Source organism: Corylus avellana, chromosome ca10 (assembly GCF_901000735.1).
Source record: "Corylus avellana chromosome ca10, CavTom2PMs-1.0".
Lineage (NCBI taxonomy): Eukaryota > Viridiplantae > Streptophyta > Magnoliopsida > Fagales > Betulaceae > Corylus > Corylus avellana.
The window spans coordinates 16,036,650-16,052,598 of NC_081550.1; the positions used below are offsets into that span (position 1 = coordinate 16,036,650).

At 36.8% G+C, this 15,949-nt stretch overlaps 2 protein-coding genes across 3 annotated transcripts; one reads left to right on the forward strand and one right to left on the reverse strand.

Moving 5' to 3' along the window:
* The first annotated feature begins 1,417 nt into the window (after positions 1 to 1,417).
* On the forward strand, positions 1,418 to 3,998 carry LOC132163495 (pentatricopeptide repeat-containing protein At2g28050). 2 transcript variants are annotated; one of them, XM_059573804.1, is made up of 2 exons: positions 1,418 to 3,237; positions 3,443 to 3,998. In XM_059573804.1, exon 1 carries the CDS (start codon positions 1,498 to 1,500, stop codon positions 2,884 to 2,886), a length of 1,389 nt encoding a protein of 462 aa, XP_059429787.1. In that variant the 5' UTR covers positions 1,418 to 1,497; the 3' UTR covers positions 2,887 to 3,237; positions 3,443 to 3,998. The 2 variants fall into 2 exon arrangements, with proteins under 2 accessions (XP_059429787.1, XP_059429786.1); XM_059573803.1 differs by having other exon boundaries at positions 1,418 to 3,223.
* A 485-nt stretch (positions 3,999 to 4,483) lies between these two features.
* LOC132163494 (uncharacterized) lies at positions 4,484 to 10,561 on the reverse strand. Its single transcript, XM_059573802.1, has 6 exons — positions 10,025 to 10,561; positions 8,544 to 8,738; positions 8,152 to 8,391; positions 6,936 to 7,153; positions 5,851 to 6,105; positions 4,484 to 5,085 (listed from the first exon to the last, which is right to left on the reverse strand). The coding sequence occupies exons 1-6, from the start codon at positions 10,347 to 10,349 to the stop codon at positions 4,780 to 4,782; spliced, it is 1,539 nt and encodes a 512-aa protein (XP_059429785.1). The 5' UTR covers positions 10,350 to 10,561; the 3' UTR covers positions 4,484 to 4,779.
* Between the last annotated feature and the right edge of the window lie 5,388 nt (positions 10,562 to 15,949).

The window sequence follows — 15,949 nt, forward strand, 5'->3', positions numbered from 1 at the left end:
CCCTTTGCTTTCCATCCGTGACCTTCTCTCTCCAAATAACAATTGGAACATCTCCTTCATGCTCTCTATTTTTAAATCCTCTTCCATTAGAGAAATCCTAAAATTGAAGGTTGGCCCTCCTTCTGTCCCAAATTTTATTTGGTCTCCTTCTACTAATGGTCTCTTCTCTACCCAGTTTGCCTTCAATCAAATTAGTTTTCTAGAGTGAATTCAGCCTTCTCTCCTCTTAACCCTTATGCTTGGAAAAAATTATGGAAGCTTCAACTCAATGATAGACTGAAGCTCTTTCTTTGGAAAATAGCTGGGGATATCATCCCAACCAAATCCAGGCTAAATCATTTTCTTAACCTTTCCCCCTCTGACCTCCTTTGCCCTCTTTGTAAGTCTGAAGCAGATTTCATTTCCCATCTTTTTTTTTTCGGTGTGTTTTCTCTAGAGTAGCTTAGAGATCCTCTTTTGGCCTCTCTGGGACAATCTCTCTCCTTCTCAATGGATTGAAGCATCCTCTCCCCTTATTCTTCTTTTGGTATTCCTCTGGCCGAGTCTCACTTATTTCAAATTTTTGTTAGTGTTCTTTGTGATCTTATTTGGTTTAACAGAAACAAAGCTTTTCATGATGGTTTGATTCCAAATGTTTTGGTGCTCCATCAAAAAAACAGCCTTGGAACATCACAATGCTTGGTGTGCAACTACCCTTCCAGTCAAAGAAAAATGGTCTCCTCCAATTGCTGGTTCCTTCACAATTAATTTTGACACTGCAATTAGAAACTATCTCTTTGCACAAGCTGCTGTTAGATTCAAATGGTATCATAATCAAGGCTGTCTCACAAATCAACCCTCCCTCTGATCCAAATTACGGTGAGACTCTTACAGCTCATCTTACTTCCTCCTTGGCATCCAAATTGAAGCTCCAGAATTTTACCCTTGAAGGGGACTCTCTAGTGGTCATCATGGCCTTTCAACACCCCTCAATTGTTCAAGACTAAAAATAGCGGACCTCATCGTAGCCTCCTTCTCCCTCATACCAGCATCCTCTTTTTGGATGGCTTGAAAAATTCACCGAAATGCAAACTTATGTGCTCACCATGTAGCTTATTGGGCCGCGGCCATAGCTCACTTTGACTGTATTTCCACTTACTTTAGTCCCATTTCTTCTTCTCCTATTTTTAGTGGACATGATCCACCTTCTTAGTTTTTTGGTTTTTCTCCTATTCTGTTTGCGTCTGTTTTTATTGCAATTGTTCTTAAAAAAAAAAAAAAATTGTTTAACCAAATAGTAGATAATTTTTTTTTTAAATGTAGCATTTAACCTAAGAAATTACCAACGTTTGTGGGACCACGTAATCCAAAGCCTTCAATCCTTCTTGCATAGCTTAATAAAGATTTCAACTTTCTTTCAATCCAAGCAATGAAAAAGTAATAAAAGATTCCATAGAAGCTTCAAATCGACCTTTTTTCTGTGCCATTGGAAAGAATTCCAAATCTTAGAACCAAAACATGCGTCTGCAAAACTTCCTCAAAACCCTGAAAACCGTTAAAAGAGGTCACCCTCCAAACCTAGCCCCTAAACCCAAGCAAGCAATAACAGAAATAATCTCCAAAACCCTAAACCTCTCAGCTCCCAACGCCTTCCTCTCCAATCTCAACCCCACCACGCTTCTCCATGTTCTCACAGACCCAGATCTTAAATCCTCGAAATGCTTGCGTTTCTTCGAGTTTCTCCTTCAGAACCAATCTCTCATATCCTTCAAGCCTGACCTCGAAGCCCACTTGACCCTAACTTGCAGGCTTCTCAGGGAGAGAAGGTTCTCGGATGCCGAGAAAACCATTAAATTTGTCTCGGTTGGCGAAAATTCCAGGTACCCATTCTCTGTTATTGCTCCTGGAGTTGGGAATTGCTGCAGTGATCCAAAAGTTATGGCGAAGTTTTTCAACTCTATGCTTAAGGTTTATTCTGATTGCAAAATGGTCGACGTAGTTTCGGAAGTTTTCGATTATATGAAAAACAATGGAATTGGAATCGATGAGAAGACGTGTACCGTACATTTACTTGCCCTTAGAAGTTCTGATCATGTGCAATTGGGTTTAGATTTCTTTTATCGAATGGTGGAGTCGGGCATTGAGGTTTCTGTGTATTCTTTGACAGCGGTGGTGGATGGGCTGTGCAGGAGTGGAAATGTCAAGAGGGGCAGGGAGTTGGTGGAGGAGATGATTGGTAGAGGAATTAAACCCAATGCTGTTACGTTCAATGTAATGGTGGATGCTTGTGCGAAGAGATGGAATCTTGGGGAGTTGGATATGGTTTTGCTTTTGATGGAGAAGGAAGGGGTGGCATTCAATGATCACACATACAAGATTTTGATCGATGGGCTCACGAGTTTTGGCAAGGTCGACGAAGCCAAAAGGTTGGTTTTGGAGATGCATGATAAAGGTTTCAAAGTGGACACGTATTTGTACAATTTGATCATTAATGGGTATTGTAGATTGGGGGCTATGGAAAGTGCGGTTTCCCTGTTCGATGAAATGACCCAGAGAAGTGCTTTTCGTAATGCTGATACGTACTGGGCCCTGATAAGTGGTCTTTGCAAGGCTGAAGAAATGGGGCTGGCAATGGCATACGTGAATGAGATGCAAACCAAAGAGATAGAACTACACAACATCATGTTTAATACGTTGATTGATGAGTTTTGCAACACAGGGATGGTGGTTCAAGCTTTTGAGTTGCAAGTTTTGATGGAGAAGAAAGGATTAATTGCTGATTTAACTGTGTGTGGGAAGATAGTGAGTGGATTATGTAAGTTGAATAGGGCCGAGGAAGCAAAGAGGCTACTGAACTTGATGGTTAAAAGGGGTGCAACCCCAGAAATTGCGAGGTTCACTAATTGAATTGATATTGAAGATATTTGTTCTGGTGGTAGGGAAAGGGCTGTTTCAGAGGATGGAGCAATGGGCACGAGTTCTAACATTCAGTGGTTTGATGAGATGACAGACAAGGGTTTTATGCTCGACTGGACTCTTATTTTTAGAGAGATCAGTTACAGAAAACTCTTCCCTACATGGCAAAGTTTTGAGGCTTGTCAAAGGACTGGAGGTCAGATGAAGCACTAGAAAGAAATGTGTGATGACTGTAGAGGTGTGCTGAAGATAGACATCTCTGCGCAATAGAGGATATTTTTTTAGAAGCATATCCCTCTGGGTAGTTGCAGTATCTGCCCTGGATAGGGTAAGAGTATAATGGTATTAGTCTAATGAATAACAGTGTCCTAAAATATTTATTTACACTATTTCTTTACCTTGAGCTATTTTATTGGGATCAAAAGACTTGGACAAGTGTTAAAGAAAAAATAATAATAATAACTGTTGCCCTTAAATTAAATAATGAGCATGGAGTTTTTGGGCCTGCCATTTTGTTCATTTAATTCTTACACCGTGTTGTTTCCAGGGATGAACAGCTACTACACAAGGAAAAGGATGTTTAAATAAAATGGATAATATTTATTTCAGGGTTGAGATTTAAAGTTAGTACATTAAAAGATGTGTTAATGTACCAACTTTAAAAGGGCCATCTCACAAGCAACGTAAGTCGTAAGTTGTAAAGGATGGTCAATGGCCGAGCATGTTGGCACCTTTCCTCGGGTTACGTAGATTCTTGTTTCAGCGAGAACAGTCATTTTATACAAAGCTGGGGTTTGTTATCTTACATGGCTCGTGAAATCTGCGGAGGTTTAAGGTTGCTGCTGTCGGAGAGAGGCTGATGGAGATATTAACCAAGGTGGAGGAGCTCCATATAGGGATGGGATTGCAGCTTGCTCCTGGAAAAAGTTTATGGGCATGGGGGATACTACAAAGTACAACGGAAAATGACGGTTTGACCTTCGATGCCAGGCTTTGCTTGGTGATATCAGATTTTCCGTTGTCTCGTTTTTATATTTTCATAATCAGATATCTCTGCTTTGTCAATCATATTTGTTCGTCTTTTTTGTGCGTTTTTTTTTTTTTTTTTTTCTCGAGATAATGTTAGATGAAAAATAACAATTAACAATAATTAGGACCTATATTATAAATGGGATCAATTAGGACATTCACGCTTCTTTTTTTCTGGATAATGAGGTATTGAATCATTGTCTTTAGCCGACCTAAATCCTGATCAGTACTTAGGTAGAGAATCTAAATGTTAATGCTCTGCAACCCTCCAAATTCGTGGCATTACATATCATAATGGGTTGAATAATGCTACTATTTACGCTTATTTATCATACCTATATAACATTGACTGACACGACGTGTTTTAAGTGATTTATAATGACAATCACTTTAAAAAAACCCAAAAGTATGTCAGCTAGTATAACATGGATGTAATAAATGAGTATGAAACATAGCATTATTCGTTCGGATTACTTATTCCATAGGCAAAATGACAGCCTATTTGAAACTAACCACGAGCATCTTTGCATTTGTAATGCAGAACCACTGTTGAGAAGAATTGAAGTGCAAATCAGAGCAACACTTTTACCTACTGAGAATAAGAACATTTTCATTTCATGTATATTTTTGCTTAGTGTCACACACCTCCAAAGTTCCCAGACCAATACCACCTAAGACCCCCACAGATACCAGCAGCCAAAAACAAAATAACCTATATACTCTTTTAACTTTTTGTTTTTCCTTTCACTCCACGAGTAACAGAGCAAACCTATACATCGTATATTTCCAATGTAAACTAGGAGAATTACGTAATCAGTATTACCTCTTCATGTAAGGCTCACAAAGTATTTTCTCTTACTGTTGATCTGCGGTCTCTTCCCGCTCTTTGGAATCACCTTCCACAAGAGTTGGATCTATTTCAACGTTGGCAGTGAGTGGGCCTGAATCACCTTCAACAAGAGTTGGATCTATTTCAATGTTGGTAGTGAGTGGGCCTTGTGGGGTTCCAAAAAGTGTCGTCAATATCTGTCTATGGCATTCATCACAAAAGTAGATGTAAGTAAAATGACCCTCGTATGGGAGCTTATGTACTGCAGCTCCTGGTAGAACCCGGTGCACAAAATCAGTCATTGATGGCGGGACCACTCTATCATCCATCCCCTGTAAAACAATGGATTTTTTTTTTCCAGATTAACAAGAAAGGATCTCAAAAAAATGTGTTGCTAGCAAATACATGATACCTCCACATAAAAAAACAATACATATATTCAAGAAACTGCTTGATTTTATAGGAAAAAAAAAAAGAGAGAAAAAAAAAGAGAGATTGAAATCATTTCCTGGCTTTAGAATCGTTTCCTAACTCTTTAAGTAAACTATCACTAGAATTGTTTTTACTGATGTCTAGCTTTCCTATTTTTTTTTTTTTTTTTAACGTAGGAGAACTTTACTCAGATTAATTGTATATCGCAAACGCATACTATACAACAATCCTCACCGTTAATCAAACTCCTACGGGTAACTGACCTCACCCGCCAGAACCAGTTTATCCTCTAGCTTTCCTCTTTGTACAACAATATATTCGATTATAACAATTTGCTTTACTCAACCCAAAAAAAATTGATTATACATCCTTCTAGCAGAAGCCTTCTTCTTTTAGAATTTTCGCAAAAGTTGTTTTTATGTGTTCCATCAGCATCAGAGCAAGTCAACTACAATAGTTATTTCCAAGTAACTGAACTTGTTCTAATCTCCTCAACTTATTAAAGAAGGTAAACTACATCCATCAACTATCTCTAGAAACAGAAAGTCTACAGCAATGAATAAGCAAACTGTAAGCCGACCATGTCCAAGTTATCTTAAGAGTGCTAAAGCATTAAAATATAAACCAGCTGAAACAAAGATGGAGAGAATGGAGACATCACTAACCTGCCATATGTGAATTGGGCCAAAGAAGCCTGTGTATTCCTCTTTAGGTTCAGTGAGCATAGCCTTGAGCCAATTAAGCATGCCTTTCCCTCGCTGTTTCTTTTGTAATTTAAGATCTGCAAGGCTGAAACCCCAATTTGAGACCTGTAACACAGCTTCCTCGACAAAGGGTTTTGTATTTCCCTGCCTAATTGATTCTTCCACATCCCTTTGCCAGAATTCTTCATAGAGTGGGTCTTCTAACAAAGCTCTATCCTAGAAAGATTATTAATATCCTTGATAAGGAGTAATACAAGTAAACAAAAATTTCAATGGGACATCTCAAAAAATATGAAAATGTCAACATTTAAAAAGGGAGCCAATCTACTGAACAGTCGGATAAAGTGATCGAGCTCTTGATAAATTCAAGTACATATGCCAAGTTGTTGCACCATTTTCTCCAACTAATTGGAAGCAGCAGTACAAATGCTCTTTTACCATAGCACATCAAAGATATTGTGTATTTTCAACATAAATCACCAGCACCATACAGGCCTCTTCTACCAACCCCTTCTTCTTTTTTTCATCAATCTTTTTTGTTTTTTGTTTTTGTTTTTTGTTTTGTTTTTTTGTTTTTTTTGTTTTGTTTTATATTTATTTATAAAGATCTTTCTTTTCATCAACCTCTAAAAGCACTCATTACTTGCATATTTTTTGTGTACCTGAAAACACCTTACGCTTTTAATGATATCTCGATTACTTAAAAAAAAAAAAAAAAACACTCACTCCTTGATGGCATTCCCTTAGCTCTATACCAAGGCATCCTTCTTATCTATTCAAACAGCACAAAGGCTGAACTGACTTAGAAGAACATGCTAAGATTTCTCGCAACTTTCCTTCCAATATCTAGAAACAAATTTGTTTCAACTGAAATTGTAAAAGCACGATACAGGAAGCAGGACAGAAGAAAAAAAATTAAGAGAGAGAGAGAGAGAGAGAGAATCCATCGGCAACCATTAGAAGACAACACAGAGTAGAGATGATATTGTGGTCTAATTCGAAGATACATCATCTGAAAGCAATCATGAGTGAAAAAAATGTCTCACCCTCTTTCCCAGTGACAATGACAGCCACTTATCAATCTGACCATGCTTTCCAGACAAGAAGCTTTGACGGTAGAAGTAAGAAAGAAAGCTAGGAAACCTCAAAGCTAAAAAGTACATAAATTTCCTCCTTCGTGTCCATTTATCCCAGGTTCCACGTTTCTCTACTTTGGCCATGCATGGATCATATGGATTAACCATTGGAGCAAACATGGCTGCACCTGGTAGAATGTAGAATAAATCTTCATTTCCTCGACAACAAGAATGAGTAATGCATGATGATGGTCATGTGTTGTAAAATGTTCTGTTGTATTGATCAACTTAGAAAAAATTGGCTTTGTAAATTCATATCATCAACATAGTTCTAAAAGTAAAGCGATTTACCACGTCAAACTATTGCATGTCAACATAGGTTACCAAATTTTACCAACACCTTGCCCCTATTTCATGCAGTTATTAGTCCACTTCCTTCAAGAGCAGCAAACTTTGGAACCATGTCAACAATATCAAGATTGTCAACTCAGTTAAAAAAGACGTTGGAATAAGCAGTGCAAATAATCTTTTCACCATACCATGCTAATCACAGTTATGGTCTAAAAGTACTTGTCATGTCCTCCACCGTACTCTTTTATCATCTTTTCCGGGTATCACACAATTCATACAGACCTTTCAACTAATCAAAATTCTACTGACCTTTTTTTTTTTTTTTTTTTTTTTTTGAGGATTGATAATACTATATTTTAAGTTTTCTTCATGGCAACTGGAATATATCTCATGCAAATATTTTACCCTTTTTTTGGTTCTAAGAAGATATCTTTGACCATATTCTTTTCTGTGGTGTAACCAAGGAGAACTTCAAAAAAAGAAAGAAGAAAAAAAAGATCTTATTTCCACCACTTAACCCTGCACCAGGAAAAGCACATTACCACTACATTGTCTTATTCCATTTCAAAGGGAACAACATCACCAAAAAAATCCAGCGTTCAGAAAACTCAAAATCCAAGCAATAAATTTTTAAAGGAAGAGGAAAGAGAGTATATATCATCAATGAGAAATACAGGCAAATGCAAAAGTTACTCTATTCCAACCACTAAAGGATAAGTTATATGAGATTCTTATTCATTCAAAGAGAGGGCTGTTGGTTTGTGAGGTTCCACAATCTAGCCAAGCAAAGCTGATGCAAATAAATTTTTTGTGGAAATAATAACAGACATAATACCGGCAACTCTATCAGGAATGTATCTGAGTGCAGCCCAAGCATGCATGCTTCCGCTCGAGTATCCCACAACCCAGAACTTGTCATTGATGCCAACACCATTTGCTAAAAGTAACATGTCCATTGCTGACGACTCAAGGTTCCTGTTGGGATGAGGATCACTCTCGCCAAAACCAGGAAGATCATATGTTAGCAAGCAAATCCCAAACTCTTCCAGCAGTGAAGCCTTAAGTCCGGGTATTCCTAATTAAAAAGACCACACAGAAACTGAAAAAAATCAAAATTTGTGGAAGTATACATGGCAACAAATATACTCATACAAACAGGCAAGCTGTATGTTTTCAACACTGACTTATCAAAAAAAAAAAGTGTTTTAAACACTGTAAATGTACAACCTGCAAGCCTCGAGGAAAGGAAGGTATGTGGAGCGAGGATAGAAAATCTAGCTCTTTCAGCTGAAACACCTTGCTCCTTGTAAGCCAAGTACCTACCATCCGGAAGCACTAGGAGGTTTGCACTAGGAGGATGCAGGTACACTTTCTTCGGCAATGGGATGGAAGAGGTATCATCTTCGGTACTCAGATTCAAGGCTGCAGATTAATTAACCACGTTATCACGGGTTGAAGGATAACATAATAGAAGTACTAGAAGACATATACAAAAGCATACATTAAATATCTTGCAGCATAGATACCAAATACACTGATATACACATCCATACAAACAAACATCTTCAGAATAAACAAAATATTCTAAAAGAACCCACGGTAATGCTTGAGAATGATGCAGTGTAAGATGCAGGAGAAAAACAAAACACCACGGCTAGAGAATGGATTAAAAATAACTTTGGAACAACAGAAGTTCCACAAACTTGCATTGAACAATTATATGAAGTAATTGATTATTTGCATACCATCTATGTTATATTACTCAATTAAGACCCAATTACATCACAGAATGGTTCCCGCAAATCACTCGAGTAAAGAAGTGCACATGAGGCATGAAATATTGTTTTCTAAGCTCCAGGGCCCAACGGATGGCAGGCAGAACCGAAAAGCTATAGAATACATGAACTTGCAATTACAAAAATTAATCAGAGCAAGTTTGGTTCATATGAGAGAGAGAGAGAGAGAGAGAGAGAGCCCAGGAAAAAAATTCTCAAGGGGCATCAAATTGATTCAAGGAGCTTATTTCCCAATCGAGAACCAAATGGTCAATTTAGTCATCATAAGGATCTCTAATAGCAGCTTTTCTATACTCCAGGAGAACATGGAAAGAAATTGAGTTGAAATTATATCAACATGCTCAGGAAATAAAGAACAAAAAAAAAAAAAAAAAAAATCAATGAAAATGACTAGGAAACTACTTCAAGAAACAACATGAAACTAAGAAGTGAAAACAACGGGTGAAACTAAATACTACAACATGGTTTTTATGTAATGACAAGAAGCAAAATTCTCCAACACTAGGATTTGAAGCAAATCCTCCCAAACAATTCGTGCATACAAAATTTATAGAAAGCAGAAATTAAGTGAGCATTTAATGGCATTCTCCAAAGCAAATCAAATCAAATCTCAACCAATAGCAAATCGTCAACAAAATACCCAATAATTCTCTATACAAACAACAAACTAAGACGAACTTCTTTTCTCCAAATCGCCGGAAATCAAAACTCAGTTGCTTTCACTTTCCCGCATTTGGTCAACTACCAAACAGAGCATACTTTCTTTTCCCAAATTGTAAAAATAAATTCTAAAACTCCAAAAAATACTTATTTTCTCATTTCCTTACAATTTTCTCGGTAACCAACCAGAGACTTAGCCTGATGTCAATGACCTTAATCCCCCCACTTCTTCTCCAAAAACCCCAAACATACCTGCAAATGCAAAAGCGCAGACAAAGAATATAACCGCCAAGGCGTGCAAGGGATCCTTATCCTCCGGCAGGTACTGATTGAACACTCCCAGCTTCTCAGAAGCCCACCGCACTTTCCTCCCAACGTACGACGAGCCCTTCCCCAACGTCCTCCCGATGTACGAGTCCTCCCTCACTAAACTCTGACGCACTATATCCCTGCACCCCTTCCCGAACTCCACCGCCATCTCCGCCGCCGCCTTCACAAACTCCGTTACATGATCCGTCAACCCCTCCGGCGCCGAACTCTGCCATCCGGCATCGTTCCGATAACTGCCCGAGGACATTTTTCTTCCGCGCGGTTCTAGAACAGATTCACACAGCGCATCATGTGTGCGTACAGTTATGAGTAGCAAGAATCGGAGGCAAAGGTTGGGAAAAAGCTTGACTCCGACGCAAAGGTGGAAAGAGAATTTTCATCGGAGGGGGGACCAAAAGGGATTGACAAAGGAAGGGGCGAAAAGGCTGGTAAGAAATAATGGGGATGGATGTGGAAATTGCTGAGAGGGAGTTGAGCGGACTGCATGTGAGGAAAGAGAATGGAGTGGACGTGGGGAGATGCGGTTGGTGGGTGTTGATGGACGGTGAGGATTTGTCACGTGGGGAGGCGGTTATGTCAGTGAGTGAGAGACTGGTACTATTATCGTTGGGCGTAAAGGGCTGGATTTCTGTCCTGTCATCTCGTTGCCTTGCGGGTGCGTGCGTTTGCCACGTCATGAATTTTCAAAATATATAATATAATAAAAAAGAAAATGTTAAGTCTTCTTCAAATGTCTTCTTAGTGTCCTCTTAATTGTAATGTAATTTTTAAAATCATCAATAAATTAAAAATCAATAATGATAATTTTAAATTCAACAATAATTTTAAAAATTATATCACAGTCAAGAACATATTAAAAGAACATTAAAAGAATACTTAACATTTTCTTAATAAAAATCTCTTAAATAATTAACTCTTCACGCCCTCGTTAAGAGTCGCGGCAAAATATATAGTGGTATAAATATTTAACCCAAATTAAAATGCTTTAATTTTTTAATTAAGGTAAATGGTTCTAATTTCTAACCAATAAATATGAAGTTCTAACATTCTACGTATAATTGTGCAACAATTAGAAATTAAAAGAATTGGTTCATCAATTCTTTGCCACATCAATCTCCCATAATTAGAAAAAAATTATAAAAAAAAAATCCCATAATTATTGATGCGATAGTCACATCAGTTCATATGTGGCCGACCTTATCAAACAAATGGCGGTGGTTGCATTCGAACCCTTTTAAGTGGTCTGGATGGTCCTTGGCTGCAATCACTAAATGGCTCATAGTATGTAGCTGCAACTAGAAGTAGCAAAATGGGTTGACGGGTTGACTCGTTTATGACTTGTAATGACCCATGACTTGTTTAGGGTCGATCCTACTAAATTTGGACACAACACAACAATTTCACAGGTCACCTGACACGACCCGCTTAACCCGTTTAGCTTAGAATATATATATATATTTAAATGAAAGTGATGAGTCGGGTTATAAATGGGTCAAATGACCCGTTTATCAACATAAACTGGTCAATTGACCAGTTTATGACCCAAACCTATTAAGAGTTTTTTTTTTTTTTAAAAAAAAAAAAAAAAACGTGTATGGCAAAATAAACAGGTCAATCCGTTTTTGACCCAAACCCGTTAAGGGTAAACCTAAACCCGGTAATTTTGTGTCGTGTTCGTATCGGGTTTGTGAGTTGTGTCAAAATTACTAACCTTAGCCACAACCGTCAAATCGAGTGGTTCGACAACTCTTGCCTAATAGATATCAACTATGAGTAGCATGTATATATTTGTTTTCCTTAGCATTGAGTAAGGAGGAGGGTTGTAAAATGCTAAGAAGTCTAACTTTACTCTTTAAATTTACTATAAAACTAATAAATAAAAAAAAAAAAAAAGACAAGTGTTGATACTAAACTTTTAATTTCGTTATTTCACATAGACAAAAGATGCAAAGGAATGGACATTCGAAAACGAAAGTGCAACTTGTATACACCGACAATAATAATAATAATATTATTATTATTATTATTTTGACATTTTTGGACATATACCATGTCATTGGTTCCCTCCACCTCATCTATTTGTCTCAAGTGAAAATGACACAATATAATACGTGGAGAGAGTCTCCTTGAGTTGCTTTTATTTTATCTTACTTTTAATAAAGATCAGAGATGGGTTAGATGAACATGATTTTGCTTTCTTTTGATGTAAGACAAGAAAAAGTTTTCCTTTTGAGGACTTTGTTGCATATATATATATACACAATCATGCATGCATCATTATTACACAAGAAATTTATATGAGCTTCACTATGTATCAAACAAAATCATTATACAATTTGAGATATATTAAGGAGATAATTCATCTTTTGAATTTTGCCTTATCTTGGGTGATGGTAGAGTTATCCTTGAGAGGTGTGCTTGAACACCATGGGCCACAAACTACCTCAAGAAAGCATGTTGTTGATTTGGTGATTATTCCCAAACCTCACTTCCACCTTTCTATGACCTTTTCCTTTTAGCTAATTTAGGGTGGAATAGAGGTTTAGGTATCAATTAAGGTCTTTTTGTTTTTTCTCTTTATATAAATACAGCAATTAAGGTTTTTTATTTATTTATTATTATTTTTTTTATACATCATTCTTGCCCAGAAAGTTATTTTAGATTTTTATGTTTGATTCCGACTCCAATATTTTGAAGGCGGGAGTCGGATTGAAAATCACTTCCATTATAGGTGGAGTTGACAGCTTTCGACTTTGGCGGGGACGGATGCTAGAAGAGCCCTTTGCAAGAGGGTCAGCGACATAATCAAAAATTCTTATTGACGGGACTAGAGTATAAATGAGAAGTGTATTAAGATTGAAAATAAAATTAGCATCAATTTAGTGTTAAGAAAAGTTTTTTTTCTTTTTTTTTTTTTTTTTTTTTTAAAAAATACACATTGAATAATTGTTTCGTAATATAATTACAGCCATACATCATATGATGAAAAAAAAGAAGAAGCAAAAAAGCCTTAACCAAGGCAAGAAATTGAAGACCTTTCCCTTAGTAAGTTATCCTAATAGAAATTTAGATAATTTCTATTTGGATAAATAATAAGATCACGGTCTTCATACTTATTGGAGCGTAACTTAAAGAGGTTCGTGTATGAGGTATAAACCGATGGAGATTATAAGTCAAAACTTTTCAAAACAAGAGAGGCCATAGCATATGCGGGTCGTCATGATCGACTCAATATTGCGTTTGCGCCTAACCCTACTAGAAGATAGAGAGCCAAGAATTATGTCCCATCCACTTGGAATTGTAATGGGTTTGTGGTACAATTCTAGCATTTCCTATTTCCTAATAATTATTATGCATTAAGCAATTTGACAACTAAAGTGAATGTGATTATTAACGTAGCAGGATATTCCTTGCTTAGAAAGTGGTAAACTTTTTCTTCCAAGAGGCCATTATAAAATTAGAGAAAGCAAAGGCTGCATTTCTACGAGGAAAAGGCAGGCAAAAGGTGATAAGAAAAAGTTGCCGTGGAAAGCCAACAACTGTACGGTCCAAAAATAACTAAAAGTGATCCAGCAAATTCTTGGCGAGGAAGAAATATCACCCACAACCCATGGGTTGTCCCAACATTATTTTAGGATAAATTTTATTTTTATTTTTCACACTTGAAAGTAAAAATTACTGTTAAATCTAAAATTCAATGACAATTCATTTAAAATGCAACTGTGATTGTCACAAAAATGATTAAGTGTGTACTTGAGAATGTGAACGGGATTTTTAATTTAGCAGACTTTTTATTAGGGTTGCTTTTACCTTGTAGGTGTTTTGGTAGGGTTGAAGGGTATTTTGATAGTCGTCTGTTTTGGAAATTCGGGTAAGGTTGAAGAGTCTCGAGATGATCATGCCCTTACTTGCTTATTCTATTGTGGTGTTTAAACTGCTTTTAGCGGCCTTATAAAGAAAACCGGGTCATTTTATGACTCATTTTCTAGTTTCAATGTTTTAGGATGTGTTTGAGATTGCAATTTTATAAGAATAATTTGCGTTTTTAAAAGATATAACAAAACATAAGACATGTGGAATTGCAATTTAAAAATCACTTAATTTAAAATTTTTTTAAAAAAAAAATCCTGTGATTTCTATAAGCAAGCTAGGAAATGCTTATTTGAAAAAGCGCGAATTTAAACTAAAATTACGATTTTGCATAATAAATATTCGATAAAAGGTATTTTTTAACATATTTTATCAAACGTCTTTGTAATTTTAAAAACACAATTTTTAAAATTGGACTTATTAAAACTACGATCTCAAAAAGACCCGTAATCTCACATTACAACAAAAGGGAGCCACAGAGACAGAGGAACCCCAATCCTAGTTAGCGCATATGACTCCCTGGCAGGCCTCAATGATTTGAGTGGTCCTTTTAACAGCAGTTGGAAGAATCACACACCTAACGATTTCTTCAACTAATTGGTTTCCTATAGGGTTTATTCCCCATATAGATATTAAAAAAAAAAAAAAGGAAAAAAAGATAAAGTATTTGTGGTTGCGAGCCACATGGGTAGGTACTAGCTAGAGACTCCATGGCCAAAAAGCAATTTAATTTAGGCAAATGCAAAAAGTTAGAATCCAACAATCAAGCATTTTCTTTTTTTTACCACATTTGTAAAATTTATAACTTAAAAATTATAATTATGATTGTATATTTTGGAAGAGAACATGTGACTTACTAAAATTTAACGGAAAAATGCAAACTTAGTCGACATGGTTTATTTGATTTACAATTAGCTTCATGTGGTACCAAAATAAACTCCTTACAGTCAAATTGACTTAGCCGATTCCGATAGTGTGACACATCAAAACCAATAAATGTGTGACACTTATTCTATTTAAGTCAGTGTTATACTAATAATATTTATTAAGTCAGTTGACGAAATTTGACTATATGAAGTATTTTTTTTTTTTTTTACATATCTCAGGGATATTTGAGTTTATTTTGATAACATAAGAAGCAAATTTTAAATAAGGTAAACCATGCGCATTGATTGATTTTGCATTTTTTTTTCTCAAAATTTAAAGGCAAATTAGTTCAAGATCTTGTGTGTGTGTTTTTTTTTTTTTTTGTTGAAACGTACCATACTCATTCATTGATAAAAATTGCGAGTCTAAAGCTCTTACAAACAGAACAAAAAGTTCTGAAGTAAATCATAGCTAAAGCTAAAGATACAGTTATCAACAACAGACCAAATCAACCATAACACATCATCCACTAACCTATGACTAATCATCAGGTTTAAAAATCAGATCTGCATCAAACAGACACCATCTAATGCATAGGTAGCGCTTATTCCTTGGCTTTGAGAGCAAAACCCCCATGCCGATACTTATTCCTCGGCCTTGAGAACAAAACCTCCAAGCCGATACTCATCCTCCTCGACCCGAAGGCCAGGATAAAGTTCACATCTACAACCCAAGGGTTTGGACCAGTAATAACGGACAGCAACCGGGCGCAACAAAATAGGAGGGGAGAGCCTTATTACAAGCAAAAAGAAAAAATTATACAGAGAAATAAAAGGAACAGTAAAACAAATGCAGGAAAAGAAATTACAGAAAAAAAAAATACAGGGAAATAAACGCGAAAAACACACAAAGTAGTTCACGGCAGTTGAAGGAGGCCGATTGCGAGCTGGCTGGAAACCGCCGTGGAAGGTGGCACAAAAAGCTTGGCGCGGGAGGGGCGCGTGAAAAGACCCGACAGCGAGCGGTGAGCGGCGAAGCGGGCGCGGAGAAGATCGGCGGCACACACAAACAAACAGGGAGGGGGAGAGTTTGAGTGAAAACCCCCAAAAG

Excerpts from the sequence above, each read along its gene's own strand:
- LOC132163494 (XM_059573802.1), bottom strand. The coding sequence starts at position 10,349 with ATGTCCTCGGGCAGTTATCGGAACGATGCCGGATGGCAGAGTTCGGCG. Across the intron at positions 7,154-8,151 it reads CATTCCTGATAGAGTTGCCG|GTGCAGCCATGTTTGCTCCA; the intron begins GTATTATGTCTG and ends ACATTCTACCAG. Across the intron at positions 5,086-5,850 it reads GCCCAATTCACATATGGCAG|GGGATGGATGATAGAGTGGT; the intron begins GTTAGTGATGTC and ends ATTGTTTTACAG.
- LOC132163495 (XM_059573804.1), top strand. The coding sequence starts at position 1,498 with ATGCGTCTGCAAAACTTCCTCAAAACCCTGAAAACCGTTAAAAGAGGT.